This window comes from Amphiprion ocellaris, chromosome 15, assembly GCF_022539595.1.
Source record: "Amphiprion ocellaris isolate individual 3 ecotype Okinawa chromosome 15, ASM2253959v1, whole genome shotgun sequence".
Taxonomy (NCBI): domain Eukaryota; kingdom Metazoa; phylum Chordata; class Actinopteri; family Pomacentridae; genus Amphiprion; species Amphiprion ocellaris.
In genome coordinates, this window is record NC_072780.1 from 30,728,103 (window position 1) to 30,745,428 (window position 17,326).

General features: G+C 36.6%; 1 protein-coding gene across 2 annotated transcripts in view; it reads right to left on the reverse strand.

Annotated features, from left to right (window-relative positions):
* LOC111568986 (fibrocystin-L-like) overlaps positions 1-17,326 on the reverse strand; it is a 92,979-nt gene that overhangs the window by 30,594 nt on the left and 45,059 nt on the right. For both annotated transcript variants that reach the window (XM_055017593.1, XM_055017592.1), the window contains exons 40-48: positions 15,945-16,193; positions 14,654-14,800; positions 12,990-13,164; positions 6,982-7,138; positions 6,733-6,889; positions 5,637-5,846; positions 2,978-3,107; positions 2,445-2,686; positions 1,278-1,414 (exon numbers count right to left, since the gene is read on the reverse strand). In XM_055017593.1, the coding sequence (XP_054873568.1) occupies positions 1,278-1,414; positions 2,445-2,686; positions 2,978-3,107; positions 5,637-5,846; positions 6,733-6,889; positions 6,982-7,138; positions 12,990-13,164; positions 14,654-14,800; positions 15,945-16,193 (1,604 nt within the window). The remainder of the gene's footprint in view (positions 1-1,277; positions 1,415-2,444; positions 2,687-2,977; positions 3,108-5,636; positions 5,847-6,732; positions 6,890-6,981; positions 7,139-12,989; positions 13,165-14,653; positions 14,801-15,944; positions 16,194-17,326) is intronic.

Here is a 17,326-nt window from a genome sequence, read left to right on the forward strand (position 1 = left end):
AATAAGTTAGCCTATCAGCACCTGATTTAGATTTGACAAAAATGTGTCTGAGTGTTCAAACTGTAAAGTTTAGAGTTCTATTCATCAACATAAACTAAATCATTAAAGTGTTGCCACATTTTAAGTGTTCTTGTCAGCCACACAGCTGCAGTAATGTTGTCCTGTGTAATATAAGCTGATTTTCCACACGAAAACACTGGCCGGCCACCAATAAACCATACATAAGTCTCTGTCATGGTGGCCCATTGCTAGTTAAACCTTCAAAGTGCTGTCTGGCTTATCAGCAGTGGTAACTTAGCACCTGATTTTGATTTGACAAGAATGTCTTAGTGTTTAAATTTCAGTGTTTAGATTTCTATTAGTCAACATAAACTTAAACATTAATCAATCAACAATCATTCTAACATTAAAGTGAATGAAGTTCATTATCCAAACGCTAATAAATTACTTTCATTAACGGGCATTAAGGGGTTGCCACATTTTAAGTTTTCTCATCAGCCACACAGCTGCAGTAATGTTCTCCTGAGTAATATAAACTTATTTTCTACACAAGAACAATAGCCGGACACCATTAAATGATGCATAAGTCTCTGTCATGGTGGCTCATTGCTAGCTAAATCCTCAAAGTGCTGTCTGGCATATCAGCAGTGGTAACCTGGCACCTGATTTTGATTTGACAAAAATGTCTTAGTGTTTAATTATTAATCATTACATTTCTATTAGTCAACATAAACAAAAACATTCATCAATCAACAATCATTCTAACATTAAAGTGAATGAAGTTCATAATCCAAATGCTAATAAACCATTTTCATCAACAGACACTGAAGAGTTGCCACAAGTCGAACAGCTACAGAGATGTTGTCCTGAGTAACGCTGGCTAATTTTTTACACTAGAACACTAGCCAGACACCATTAAATGACACATAAGTCTCTGTCATGGTGGCCCATTGCTAGCTAAACCCTCAAAGTGCTCTCTGGCTTATCTGTAGCGATAAGTTGGAACCTGACTTTGATTTGACAAAAATGTGATTAGATTTTTAGGTCATTAGACTCCTATTAGTCAACGTAAACTAAAGCATTCTATTTTAGCATCATTGTTGCTTTTTAAAATTTTATATCATCTAATGTCTGTGTAGATTTCTGGAGCTTCTGTAAAAAACAACTGGACTTATCTTAGAGGTTCTTGGAGACATTTCATCATGAAACACTAAATCACCTCTGCTCACCATGACATGAAAACTTCTTTCAGCAGGAAGTATTTAAAGTGTTTTTACCTCAACATATTCCAGTCTGCCGATTGCCAGATTTTCACCGGGTCTGGATGCATGAAACATGATGCAGCCTCCAAACTCATCGCTGCCTATTTCTTCTCCAAACCGACCCTGGAAACAGGTCTGGGTGGCAAATTCGCCTACAGCACACAGAGAAGAAAGATTTTAATATGTGTTATATTGTTACGTCTCAAGTAAGCACAACAACATGGATAATCAAAGAAATTCAACTTTTTGTTTTTTCTTTTTTTATGATTCATGGCGTCATAACTTTGTTATCCTGCACCAAAGACGTATCTGAGTTCTCTCTCCTTCTAGTCAAGGCTGTTTTGTTTCCACAGAGGTGCAGTTTATTAATATTCCATGGTTTTTAATGTGGTTCTAAGTAGACACACATCAAAAGATTAAATACTACACATAAATATATTGCATACACTATCATTCAAAAGTTTGGGGTCGCTTAGAAATGTCCTTTTTTTTGAAAGAAAAGCGGCTTTTTCCAATGAAGATAACATTCAATGAACCAGAAATCCAGTCTAGACACTGTTAATGTGGTAAATGACTATTCTAGCTGGAAACAGCTGATTTTTAATGGAATATCTCCATAGAGGTACACAGGAACATTTCCAACAACCATCACTCCTGTGTTTTAATGCTACATTGTGTTAGCTAATGGTGTTGAAAGGCTAATTGATGATTAGAAAACCATTGTGCAATTATATTAGCACATGAATAAAAGTGTGAGTTTTCATGGAAAACATGAAATTGTCTGGGCGACCTGAAACTTTTGAATGGTAGTGAATTTATTCTTCTTTTACTGCTAATTGATTTTAAGTGCTTCCACAGTTATTGTATGTGTCTTGACTCCATTAAGTGTTTTTCTTCAATGTGTTTTCTAAGGTTGAAATTAAAATTGAATTGATGAACTTTAAAATGAATAATTTAAAAAAAAAATCTTTCTCAGTTCCAGCCTGAACCTAAAGAAATAACAGCAAATCAGTTTTATAGTTCCCAGATTTGCTTTGTTTTTTATCTCAAAAGACAGATCGTTCTACTGCAAGGAAAAAATAAACTACTGTTTTTGAACCAAACACTAATCTCTACAATTTACGTTGGTGAGACTTCCCTTTAACAAAGAGTTAAAGTTTAGAAACCTCTATATATCAGCACCTGTGTTGAAGCCGGCAGGGCAGGCTTCAATCGTGTCGGTCCATTCTTGCTTTCGGGATCCTCGAACTACAATGTTCCTGGTGAGGAGACCCACCTCGGCTCGGCCTTCGAACACGGTGCCGTCGGGCAGCGTGACGCTCACCCCGAGGTGGGTGTAGTTCAGAGGTCTGTCCAGGGTGAGAGTCTTTCCATCAGCCGACACAGCAGCAATCTTCCTCACTTCATTCTCTTTCTGACTGTGTCTGGAACAGGAAGAATAATGTAATGTCGCTTGTCGCTCTCTTGTCAATGTAAGGAATTATGGATGCAAATTCTAAGAGATTTTCTCAACCGATCGTCTGCCACGTTAAGAATCAATAATCAATTAATTGTTAAGGTGAACAATAGACAAATAGACAAAATGTCCAAATGTCAGATTCTTGTCTTTTCTCAGCGTCAACCAAACACATATTTGCTTCATTTTGACTTTGTAGCTCTGATTTTCCCTAAATAACTTGGATTTACGCTTCCGTGAACTGGAGATCTTGTTGTACCTGTGGCCAGTGGAGGCAATGACAATCTCATCTCCGACTTTCCACGTCACGGCCTTCTTCAGGGTCAGCGTGACGGAGCCGCTGGTCGCCGTCTGGGCCAGGTGAGTCCAGGGGACGGGGACAGGAATACCTGCAGAAACAGGTTGTCAACAATGAGTGGCACCTGAGGAGGGCAGGTGAGGTGTCACTAATAATAACTCACCTGCAGGGTGAAGAACTCAAGTTACTCTCTGCTGCATGACATAATGACATTTAATGAGGGTGGCTGGAAAATCTGGGTCAAAACTATTTTCTGTTACACACTTTATGTTATTTCTGGATCTAAAGGAGGTGACTGACTTAGAAATGTTTTAGAGGGTTAAATCACAGCCTTGTACAGATATTTCCATATATCTCTGAGTCCTAAAAACATATTGTGCAGGATAGTGAGAATATAAAATACTATTTCTCAGAACGAAATTTGGTGAAATAAACGTATTCGCTTGTGTTAAGTGTTAGATGGGAAATTGTGGGTACATTCAGAAGCTGGAGCCAGCAGCCAGTTAGCTTAGCTTAGCATAAACACTGGAAACAAGGAAATTGCTAACTTAGCTTAGCGTCAAGACTGGAAACAAGGGGGGACTGTTAGCTTAGCTTTTTAGACTAGTTAGCCCAATATAAAAGTTATACTTTGCAGTACTGACAGAATATTTTAAATATCTTTTGAAAAATAACTATATCAGGAAACATAAAGCAATTAAAGGAATATTTGGGGGAAATTTTTTTTTCCACTTATGTCCAAAATATTAGATGGGAAGATTTCTGTTCATTCAGAAACTAGACTTAGCCAGTTAGCTTATTGCAAACACTGGAAACAAGAAAATTGCTAACTTAGCTTAGCATCAAGACAAGAAACAAGGGGAAACTGTTAGCTTAGCTTTTTAGACTAGTTAGCCTCGTCTAAAAGTAATGTTTTGCAGTACAGTGAGACTATTTTACCCATCTTTTTAAAATTAACTATATCTTTAAAAAAATTATCGGAGCTAAGTGCTAGACGGGAAGATTTCTGTACATTCAGAAACCGGAGTTAGCAGCCAGCTAGCTTAGCATAAACACTGGAAACAAGGAAATTGCTAACTTAGCTTAGCACCAAGACAGGAAACAAGGGGAAACTGTAAACCTAGCTTTTTAGACTAGTTAGCCTTGTCTAAAAGTAATATTTTGCAGTACAGTGAGAATATTTTAAACATCTTTTTAAAATTAACTCTATTTTTTAAACATAAAAGAACTTACAGGAATATTTTGAGAAATTAACTTATTAATTTATGTGCTAAATATTAGATGGGAAGACTTCTGTACATTCAGAAGCTGCAGCATGAGCCAGTTAGCTTATCATAAACACTAGAAACAAGGAAATTGCTAACTTAGATGAGCATCAAGACTGGAAACAAGGGGATACTCTTAGCCTAGCTTTTTAGACTAGTTAGCCTAGTTTAAAAGTAATAAAATCAGTATATCAACACTTGCAAAGCTACGCACTAATTAAAATATTACTTCTTATTTGTATATTTATTTTAAAAAAGCAATAGTAAATAATAATATAGCATTGGAAAGCTAATTCCCCCTGCTTCCAGTCTTTATGCTAGGCTAACCTTCCTTCTGCCTCCAGCTTTGTATTTACTTACTCTTCTCCTTTAACTTGCTGCAAGAAAGAAAGGGTTTCCTAAAATGCTAAAGTATACCTAGAAAAGGTTGATTATTTGATGTGATATCCAGCATTTTCCCAAATATCATTAATGTTATTTTTTTTTTTACTGATTCTCGATGACATAAATTAATTTAAAAGTCGTCCATTTTTGCTCAGATCCAGCCAGTGGCTAAGTCTTTCTTCAAAAAAATCCAACATATGAAATATATAAATAAACATGGAATTTTACATTTATTCAGAAATTTTACAGTTTTATTTTGACACCAAAACTGTCATTTAACTGCAAATTCCACATATTAATTAATAATCAGTATCAGAATTGGCCTTGAACAAACCATATTGGTTGAGGAATTATTTCAAATTTCAATGACATTTTTCCTGTTTTACTTACTTAAGAAATGGAAGGAATATGGAACATGAGTAAATCTGACTAGAACAAGACATCCTTAAAAAAACTAAGTGACCATAGAAGAAAGAGACTAGTGAAGGAGGCCACCAAGACACCTATGACTCCTTTGAAGGAGTTACAAGCTTCGGAAGCTGGGATGTTAGAAACTGTTCATACAACAACTGCTGTTCACCAGTCAAAGCTTTATGGGAGACAAAGAGAAAGACTCTGATGGAAAAAATCTCTGATAAAATCCAGACTAGAGTTCACCAAAGGGCTTGTAGGAGACTCTGAAGTCAACAGGAAGAAGGTTCTTTGGTGTAATGAGACTAAAATTGAGCTTTTCTGTCATTAGACTTGACGCTATGTGCGTTTGGAAGCATGGTCATGAATACTAGCTAGCAACTCCATCAGAGGAGTCATAGTTGTCTTGGTGGCCTCCCTCTATAATCTTTTTTTTGCTCGGTCACTCAGTTTTTGAGGACGACCTGCTCTAGTCACATTTACACGTATGCCATTTTCCTTCCAATTCTTAATGAACTCACTGTATATCTTGCTTATATGATGATTTTATGAGTTCATACCGTGCAGGTCCAGGACACCCTCCCTAACAGCCAACGTCTTGGCTCCATAAACAGGAATTTCAGGCGATCGCACGTGTCCATGAAGCGTGATGATGGCTTTGTGCTGGAACGGCGCCCCCTCCTGGCCGATCTGCAGCCGCCCACCGTCCGTGATCAGGATGTTTTCTGCCTGCAGCTCGATGTCGGCTTCATCAAATATCAACGTCCCTCCTGAGTAGAAAGAACCAGCAGCAAACAAAGTCAACACTGATAGCATGAAAAGAGAAACTATTTTTAGGCCAAGGGTAAACTAGGAGTTTCACTGCAAGTTTGAATTTTGGAAATAGATTTTGCTGTGATAATATATTAGCTTATTGGCACCAGTTACACAAATGCAATTCTGAACTCAGTGTTTGTTTATGTCCTAAAATCAACACATTTTGCACCCAAAAATCATATATTAAACATATTTCACTTGAGTGACTGGAAAGTGAGAAAAAAATCCCAACAAACACAGAGTCTTTATGTAAAAAAAATGTTCATTATAAAGTGATTTTTGCACCTTGAATCATGGCATACTAAGAATTTCTCTCTTAATTTGAATTTTTCAAAATTTTTTCATTACTACATATGAGCTGATTGATACAAATGTAAATCTGAATGCAGACAATGTTTGTTTGTGTCCTAAAATCAACAAATTTTGCACCCAAAAAATGGTGCACGAAACACATTTCACTTCTTGAGAAGGTGTGAGTGACCAGAAGATGAGAAAAAACTGAAAACCTGGAAAAACCTTTGCTGCATCCTAACAAACACAGTCTATGTATTTTTTTATGCAAAAAAGGTCCTATTTAAGGAGATTTTTTTGCAAATATTTGCAAGTATTTTTTCATTATAATATATCTGCTCATTAGCACCAGTTACACCAATGCAATTCTGAACTTAGACTTTGTTTGTTCGTGTCCTAAAATCAACATATTTTGCACCCAAATGTCACACATTAGAATATTTAACTTTTTGATACGTCTTGAGTCATCAGAAGATGAGAAAAAACTAAAAACCTGAAACCTGACCGCGTCTTTGTGTAAAAATGTGTATAATAAAGAGGTTTTTGCACCTTGAATGAGGAGCATTTTGAGCACTGCGGTGCTGATGTCCAGAAGGATGGTCTGGTTTTTGGTGATGACGACGAAGGAGCCGTTCTCAGGAACAGACAGACCTCCCCACGTGAACCTGGACGACCAGACGTCGATGTAGAAGAAATCTGCGTTATCCTGAAGGAGGAGACAAAGAACTGATACAATCATCCTGATAATGCTGGAGATGAAGCTGCAGTTCTGAGCAGTGAATAGATGTGGTTCCCTACCATCTTGGCGAGGCCTTTGTCTGCGATGTTGACCCTGACTTTAGTTTGCTGAGACTGTTTCTGAGAGTTGGTCACACAGACGATGTGAGTGTTGTTGGCCGACTGAACGTCACACACTGAACCTGCGATCGTCACGTTCACTTTACTGACGTCAGAGCTGTGAAAAAGATAGATTACCTCATGAAACAACCAAAAACACAGACTACATAGATTTACACTCTATTATAACACACACAGACATACACAGCTTATCTTAATGTTTAATATAACACTTTTCTACTATGTTTCTAGCATAATGTAAAATCTCATACTATATATAATACTACCACTACTAAATATTTATATAATCTGATATTATACTGAAATAGTAAATTATACATTTTTTTTTTTTGGCATGCGATTTTAAATTTGATAAAATACCAGAAATCAGACATATTATAGTTGAGTATTGTAGGTTATTATGTTTGTCATTGATTATGTATGTATACATTACATAATAAAATTAAAAACATGGTAATCATATTTTACAATATAATACATTTTTAAACTAAATATTAAATAATAACATGCACTGACTGTGTGTTAACATAATATATGTAATCATGAAAAGAAGGTATTATATCTGTTAGAATTCAATCTAAAAAAGTAAAATAGTAAAAAATGATAGTTTCTAAAACTAGACAAATCTCTGTCAAAGTTTATTCTAGTTATAGTCTGTTATTATGTATCACATTAATTATATACAAATAAAGTATAATGTTTAATATAATACAATCACATACATTGATGTCATTCTGTAATTAATATATTTTTAATAAATAAATATTGAATAACATAATATTCACAACTTTAGAATAGTATAACATATTACTCATTATAGTGAAAAAATACAATATTTATACAGTTATTGAAGGTACATTAATGTTAAATACAGTACGTTATTATGTAGGTTATTAATAAATAAACAAATACATAAAATTTATTTTAAAAATATAGAAAATGTTACATAATGAATTTGAATACATAGTAATCATGTTTGCATTTTTAAATACATAATATAGTGCATTGACTGTATTTGAACATAAAATATTACAAGTGATTATGAAAATACAGTGCCATATTTCATACACTCCATTTCATCTATATTGTTTTAATTGCTAAATATTAAATAACATAACATACAGAACTTTAGCGTAGTATAAGATTTTTTTTTGATATTTATATTTTATTTGTATTTTCTTTTAAATTGTTATACAAAATATAATCACCATCAGTGACACCCCTGCTTCCTCCCATCCTCCCCCCACCCACCCATCCATCCTCCAGCCATCCATCCTCCAGCCATCCATCCTCCCCCCACCCACCCATCCATCCTCCAGCCATCCATCCTCCAGCCATCCATCCTCCCCCCACCCACCCATCCATCCTCCAGCCATCCATCCTCCCCCCACCCACCCACCCATCCATCCTCCAGCCATCCATCCTCCAGCCATCCATCCTCCAGCCATCCATCCTCCAGCCATCCATCCTCCAGCCATCCATCCACCATTGTGTGTAAACAAGTCCTTGTCTAGTGGCAATATTCATTAGTCCAAGGCATGTGTCCAGGCCTGAAAAAAGTCCAGTGACTCCAAAAGAGTCCAAAGCCCCTATGCATTGTCCCATATTTACACACACACACACACACACAAAAAGGTTAATTTTAGCACCAACCTTATCACAATAGAGAGGATTTTAACATTTTTGTCAAGGGTGCATACAATTTAACCAGAAAACAAATTTCACATATCATCCCTACAAAGTGATCACACTGTGTTTTCTAAATATTCAAAATATTTGCTCCATTTTTTTGTGAAGAAGGAGACTCGTCCTATCTGTTTGAAAGACATTCTTTCAAAAGCTGCCACCTTTGCCATTTCCATCACCCATTCATGAAGGAATGGTGGTCCCTCCTTTTTCCAATTTTTAAGAATGATTTGTCTACCAATCATGGCACTAGTTTGGATCCAACTCTTAATGCATATATCATGTTCATGCAATATGGAATCATCTCCCAAAATAAATAATCTTGGATCAAATGGGATCGAAATATTACTAATTTCGTTTAAGGTTTCGTGCATACCTATCCAGAATTCTTGAATTCTATCACAAAACCATAAACCATGTGCTAGATTTCCCTCCGCTTTATTGCAACGCCAACATTTAGGTGATTCCCTTAGTCCAAGGCGAAACAATCTTAAGGGGGTCCAATAGTAGCAATGCAAGATTTTGAACTGTATGAGACGCACCTTTGCATCCCTTGACATATGCTTTATTTTTTTAAAAATCCCTTCCCAAGTCTTTTGGTCTATTGAAAGCTTTAGGTCCTTTTCCCATACTGTCTTAATTGCATTAAGCGAAGTATCCTTTAAAGTCTGAATCAATATTGCAAAATATGCCGACACCTCATGTTCTTTTTTGTATCTTAAGGGAATGTTATCATAAAAGTCACACTTTACCGGAAATGGATTAGATGGAGCAAAAACTTTGGACAAGAGGTGACGAAGTTGTAAATATTTAAAAAAAAATCACATTTAGAGATGTTATACTGTTCGACTATTTCTTCAAATGATTTTAATATGCCATGATTGTACAAATCATTCAAAGTCTGAAGGCCCTTATTCAGCCAATCTGTCCACAGAATTGTTTTTTTATCAATACATAATTTGGGGTTTTCCCATATGCTAGATCTAATATTTAAATAAACATCAAACCTCATTAAGTCAGCAAGCTTATGCCAGACCGACTTAAGATGTGATGTAATTGGGTGATGCTTAAGGTTGTCACTCCGTTTAGTGGATATAATTTGTAAAGGATCTATTGGATCTAAAATAGATGTTTCCACTTTAAACCAGGGTGGTGCCCTTTCTGGCGGCAATGACCAGTGGGCCAAGTGTCTTAAACTAAAAGCATAATAGTAATATAGCATTTTAGGAAGGCTGAGCCCACCACTCTCCACTGGTTTGTGCAATTTATTTAGATTCATTCTAGGGCGTTTCCCATTCCAGATAAAATGTTTTATTACCTTATCAAATTGCTTAAAATAAGACATAGGAACCTCAAGAGGGAGGGACTGAAGAAGATAATTGATTTTTGAAACAGTTTGTTTTTATTGCGTTAACTTTACCTACCATTGATAAATTGAGTGCCCCCCATCTATTAATGTCGCAGGAAATCTTTTGCATTACTGGCTCATAATGAACTTTTATTAAATCTTTTAAGGAACGGGGAAATAAAATGCCCAAGTAATTAATTCCTTGTTTTGGCCATTCAAACTCCCCTGGTTTAAAAAGATCTGGTGGACAATAAGCTGTCAAAGGCAATGCTTCTGACTTAGACCAGTTAACCTTGTATCCAGATATATTTGAGAAAGACTCTATAATAGCGTAGTATAAGATATTAGTAATAATTCAGAAAAAATACAATATTTATACGATTAGTAAAAGCATCTGTGTGAAGGAACATTATAGTTAAATATAGTACGTTGTTATAATATAGTTGGTGATAAATAACTGTTTATTTTGTCACAGTAGTGCGTTACAGTGTTGTTTATTCTATTTATTTGGTAACTTAATGTAGTAGCTGTTTAAATTGATGTATGATTGTGTTGTGGGAGTTCAGTGGGAGACGATGAGGAGGCAGACAGAGACACACTGGAGACTCAGATGACTTTGGTTTGGTAACGTTTACTGACGTCAGGAGAAGTGACCGAGAACCAGGACATGCAAATCAGTGCTTGTATCAGTTCTGAGGATTCTCTCTGATCTTTAGGGAAATTTGTGGACCAATATGGAGACAACTCATCTGCTTGGTCACGTCAGGATATCTAATCTCCTGCAGCGTCTGCCTGTCTAAAGGACATGATGACCTTAGGAAGGGGAAAGAGTCAATTTTCCTTCTCAGACTGTAATTAAGGCTGGGACTTTACCGCGTTAATTACAATTAATTTATTACAGACAAAAAAAAAAAAAATTTAATTGCACCTTTCTGAGTTCCTTCATTTCTGGCACACCGGTAACTCTGATGGACACTCCAGCCCAGTAGGGGGCGGTAATGAACCTAAGGTCTGTTTGCAGCCGTGAAGAAGATACACAGGACGAAGCTACACTCTTTAGAAAAGAAAATAATTCGTGCTTTTAGAAGGTCTGCTTATGCAGCTCCTTCTGGCTCTATTTTCCTCTCTCTTGATCTCCTGAGGCTTCCTGGTTTTAACATCTATCACAACGCCTGTATTATGTATCAGGTTATCAACCAACTCAGTAAACGCTTATGTGAGCTCATCCCAATCTCCTGTCCCCTCTACACTCATAACACCAGGAAAAAAAACTATATACTGGGGAAGAAGCGTAAACTTAAATGTACCAGCCTGAGTGTTATTTGCAGGGATCCGCAGATGTGGAATGAGCTAGATGGGTTCATTAAATTATCACAGTCCTTTTCTGTCTCCAAAAAATGTTAGAAAGAAACTACTGTCTTCCTATGTATAATCTCTGACAAAATCATGTATTGTTTGGAAATGATGCTGCCTGTGATTGTGTGTGTGCTTGTGTGTGGTGTTCGTTGATGGGGTCGGGGGTTTAGGGGAATGTGGGTGATGATGTTTTTGGTTGCTTGGGTCCCCTAATTATAAGCACTTTTGCTTCCCTGGGGTTCCCTTTCATGTACATCTGCTGGAAACTACTTTGGTAGAATGTATTTGTCTTTTCTCTGTGCATGAATAAAAATATATCTGAATCTAACGAAAGATTTCTATTTTATTGCAGAAACTGTTCAGCCAAAAGTATTTCTGAAAGCATTTGAGACGAGAAATAACCTGCTGAATCTGTCCTCATTTTAGTTCAACAACGGCTAGTTGAGATGTTTAACAAAAGTTTCACAATGTGTCAGACCTCCGCTCCCTGCCCCATATTTGCATAAATGAAGCTATTTTATGCAAATGTACAGCGGGGCGAAGCACCATACAGTCCTGGGAAACAGTGTAGCCATCCCATAATAAACCACTTTTCAAGACGCTGAAAGTGCTTGAGTTTCCAAAAAGTCTTAAAATGTTGAATATAATTGTTGTACTTGCACTTTGAGTTTGCAGTAATCTGTGAATATAGTAGACAGATTTTAAAAAATGCAGATAAATATAAATGAAACAAACGATTTTGTTCTTTAACTTCATGTGTATGTCTATTCATCAAACTTTCAGGGAAGGTCAGAAATGACACAAGGACCAAGTGATTAGATTTTGGGAGTGATGCAGCTTATAGTCTGGATCCATGGATTTGTTAAGGATTTCTGTATCATTGTGAGATAGTGGCACAGCATCACTGTAACCATGACAACAAGTGAACACTACATCAGCTGCCTGCTGACGATCACATGATTGTGATCCTACTACAAATCCACCGCTGTGGACTTATCTGTTGGAAATGATACAAGGAACAACTGATTAAATTGTGGGGGTGTTTCTGAGTCCCATCAATTCCCGCCGCCCGCTACATATTTAGGTCACATGATTCCGTATCCGTACATAATGTACACATGTATAACACACACCTGTGCTCAGCACAATGTCATTTTGTTTGTGGGTACATCTATATTAAATGGACACATTCTATGCTGCTGTGATTTCTCATCATCAATAACTAATACAGAAATGCTGCATTTCTGAAAATGTCATATGAGGGAATGAGCAGCCTTGGAGGAGGACTGCGCTCTCTGAGAGCTTTTCATGTGTTGTTAATATGGTTGTTTATAACTTCACACTGAAACATTATACTTGGTACTGCATCCTGCATATGTGGGAAGTTAAAACAGTAAAATGCACTCCTAAAAAACGTTGTCTCATTTCTTACATGACTCATGTTTGGAGTCAGACTTCCTGTGACAGAAGAGCACACGTGTTACGCAAGTCTAAGCTTCCTGAGCAGTGGTCCGTGTCCTGGGTGTGTCTGTCTGTTGTGTTTGGCATGTTTGTGCACCTGAAACCGGAGCCGGTGATGGTGAGCCTGGTGCCTCCGGCGGTGCTTCCTCGGCGTGGAGAAACCTCGGCAACTACCGGAGTCAGCTGAGATCTGTAGGTGAAGGCGCCGGACACGGTGACGTTGCTCAGCAGGTTGATGACGGAAACGTCGCAGCTCAGGTGCGACTGAGTTCCTGAGATCAGACGACCACAAAAAAAAACACGGAGACAGACGGGTTCATGCAACAGTAACAGACAGGTGGGATTAACACGCAACTTATCATCTCACCTGACGGGTCGACAGCATTCCTCGTCTGCATCTTACAGCTCTTTTCTTTCATAACCCCCTTAACTCCAAGCAGTTTAGGTTTTTTGACATTTTTTTCTTCACTGTGGACTCATTTTTCACTACAATATAAAGTCCTGCTCCTCTAGTGAAACAGAACAACCATGGTTAGAAGTAGAGAAAACTAAAAAATGTCTGTTGTGCAGAACAGAAAGATTATAAAGCCACAAATCATAAAAAGTTAGTTGTTAACTTGAACAAAAAAAAACAAAACATAAATTCAATCCCACAGGCGTTACCAACACTGGAAAAAAATAGCAATAATAGTAATAATAATGCATTTTATTTGTAATGCACTTTTCATTTTCATTCATTAGTAGCTCTACATACTATAGATGTTTTATGTTTACACAGCCTGCAGTTCAATCGAAAAGTCAAATTTCCTGTTTATAGAATCTTGTGCAAAACGGTTTGATTTGATTTTGATGAAATGTCATGATCTGGGTAATTTTTCACAGTACTTCAAGTGTCATCGAAATGTTGAAAATCCACTTTTTTTGTGTGCTTTTACAGTTTTTTGCTCTGATAAAAGTTGCAAACATTTTTTAAAGACACAGCGGTGGATTTTGGAGTTCAGTTGTTAAACATCAATCTTGTAAAGAAATCTCCGTAGCTGTCACTGAATCTCAAAAACTTTACTCTGAAGTGCAAAAAGAATGTTTTAAACTGCTTTTTAAAAAGAAAGCAAGTTCTTTTAGACAGTGGCTTAAAGCATGAAAGAATTTAAAAGAAAGATTTTGGGAAATTACATTCCTTGCGTTAAACACTGCCTGTAGTTCAGCCAGAAGTCCCTGAAATTTTGACACTGTTGGTTCAACCTGAGTCACTTAACTGTGTTTCAGTTGTTGTGAGAAAGGCCACATTTTGTAGTTTTAATTTATTTTTTAAAGAATTTGATGAATGCAAAAGCACACTTTTGGCACATTTTCAAATGAGATGATTTTAAAGACATAAATCACAATTTTACAATGAGTTTTCAGAGGAAACAGGAACACGTCAAAGAGAAGTTCAAGAACCACTGAAAAGTCAGAAATCTGACAATTCTTTCCAACGGAAAACTTGTTGTTTATGAGAGCATGAGCAGCCTTTTCCCACTTTTTTCTTCTCTGTGAGCTCATTTTTCACTGCAATATAAAGTCCTGCTCTTCTATGGAAACAAGAAACAGTGACTAGAATAATTGAGAACTCAGAAAACAGCCAACATCGCACAGTTGCTGCTTTTTGTCTTTTAAAAATCTTTAATCTGTCTCTGACTTTGAAATGCTGCAGCTACGACGGTCAGACTGGATTCTCCTACCTATTTGCTGTAATTTGAAAACAGAAACCAGTGAAGTTACCATTGTTGGGTGGAGGAACACAGAGCAGTTGTGTCGACGTCGACGTTTCTCGGTCAACGATACAAAGCTGGTCGCAGATTTTCACTACAGTTGTGTTTGAGAACCCAGAGCCTCGGATGGTCGTCAGTCTGCCGCCACCAAAACCACCTGAATCACAGAATTTATTCAGTGAGATGACAAAAACTGAACAGTAGGGCATCACAACACAAGGATAATGACAATAGCTGTGACACAAACACAGTACAGGTGAAATGAATGGATTTACTGTAAAAGACTTCTGCAGGATCAGTTCTAGTTTTTCTATTTTATTACTAAATACAATATAAATAAGCATTAAAAGATTCTTACTGTTATTCTTTCAGCTTATTCTTATAGACTTTGAGAAAACCCATATAAACTATATATCCAAATGTGTGGCTTGATGAGGACTGGTCTGCTGTGACTTTTGGTAGCTCGGTTTTGATGAAATTGGTAAAAAATTGCATCAAACGTCCCCATTGAAATGAATGGGAAGTCAGCCAGACAGTTACCAAAATTCACTCACTTTTGCAACCCTGTAGTTCTGAAATATTTCACAGTAGAAACTTCATTCAAAGTATGAACGGGTCACAAGGCTTTGAATGTGATTCCTCTAAATCTTCATTTTGATATGCTTTATGTTTTTTACGCAGGCGCAGTTTAAGTTTAATGATTTTTTTTTGAAAGTCGGGACCCACTCTAAATTTTGACTAGAAAATTTTTATGATAAAGGTGCATTTAACCTCGTCTCCCTCTGACAACTTCTCCTCTATATGAACGATTTATACATTAAAATTTAGGCATTTTTGTCCTCTTTCATCCAGTGTGTCCCTCACTGCTGTACAACTTAGGTTTTTTTCATAAATCACCTCACAACACAGAGTGCGTTGACCAAAACTCTCATTGACTCCTATTATATCTGAGCTCTAAAATCAGAAAGTGAGTCTCTCTAACCTGCCACCAAATCTGGATAAAGCACAGAACGGACATGAAAACACATCAGAATGTTCAAAACAAGACTCTGCTTCACACGCTGAAAGAATTTTTTCAGTACGTCTTACAGTTTTTGAACTGTGACCATTTGTTTGAAGTTCTAATCCTCAGTCTGCTGCTCTGCTCATTGCAAGCAACTGGTGACTCACTTTCAAAATAAAAGCTCAGCAATGCTCAAAGTTGCACAGGGACAGTTTTTACCTTTTCAACTCCACATGTGCGGCTTCATTTCGCACATAAAATAACAAAAACATGACCGAGCATCACTCTGTCTGCTTACTCTCGTTGGGCGTCACACTGCTGATCTTCAGTTCGTACGTGAACATGACGTTTGATTGGGCGTAACCTTTGCCCCGGTGAAGCAGCATCACTTTGTAAGCTCCTCCTGGGTTGTTTCCTGCCGTGCACTGGATCTGAGAGTCCGACACCATGGACACGTTGCAGAGGACGTTATTTATGGTGACCGAGACAAGCTGAGAGTCGTTGCCAAATCCTGAACCGTTGAGCGAGAGGACGGATCCACTCGGACCTGTGGGAACCAGACAGAGGAGAAGGATGTAAAATATGTAAACATGCAGAATTTTTGTCACTGACATGTGGATGTTTTACATTTAAAATCAAATTACTTTAAAGGTTGTGTGTGCAACAAACTACTACTGCATCTGCTACTAGAAAGGTGCACAAGACCCAAAAAAATAACAATCCAGCCACAGCCATGGGTGGTTTATTATTAAAAGGTGGTATTATCAAAAGTAGGACTTCATGTAAATAATACTGAGATGAGTTTCACAGAAACATGGGTTAAAAAAGTATGTTTTTTCCTCAGCGACTGATTTGATGAAAAAAAAACAACTGTTATTAAAGTTGTTTATGGAAAAAGTGTCTTTGTGCACTAAAAAAATTACAGTTTATCAAGATTAACTGATCCAAAATATGGCAAAAAATACAGAAAAAATGCAGTTTTTGTGTAGTTTTCAGGCCCCTGCTTGTACTAAAGGAGGAATACTTATACTGTAAAAAAAAAAAAAAAAAACGCCCCAAAAAATCAAGACAGTTTAAAACATTATTATAAATACAGTATAAACAATAAGGAAACTGTAGAATACAGTGATGTTCAAAAATTGTAAAACACAGGTGAAAAAAGTGACAATCTTTTAACCTTTTAAATCACTTTTAAATACTGTTAAAAACTGTAACTTTATGGTCAAGTGTTGTAAAAAAGAAAAAAGTATTACCTTTTTTAAAAATACAGATTTTTGTGAATATTATGTATAATTTGGGATTTTTTTTATAGTTAAAATGTAAATTACATTTTTTTCTCTGATTTTACTGGTTAGTATTTGTAATTTTAAAAATCACAGTTAAAAATAATTTAAAAAAACATACATTATTAACGGTGCACATTCTAGAGCAGCAGTCTGTGACCTTTTTTGCACCAGGACCGGTTTCAAGCAAGACAATTTTATACGGACAGATCATTGCAAATATAACAAATAATATGTAAATATATATTTTAAAATAAAAAAAAGCGTCCTAAACAAATAAAGTTTTTTTTTAAATGATTATTTCTTCTGTCTCAGCATCGAGTCTCTCTCGATTTTCAAAGAGGCTCTCCAGAGATGTTTGTTTTTATGTTAAGTTTGGCAGGAAACGAGCACAGAC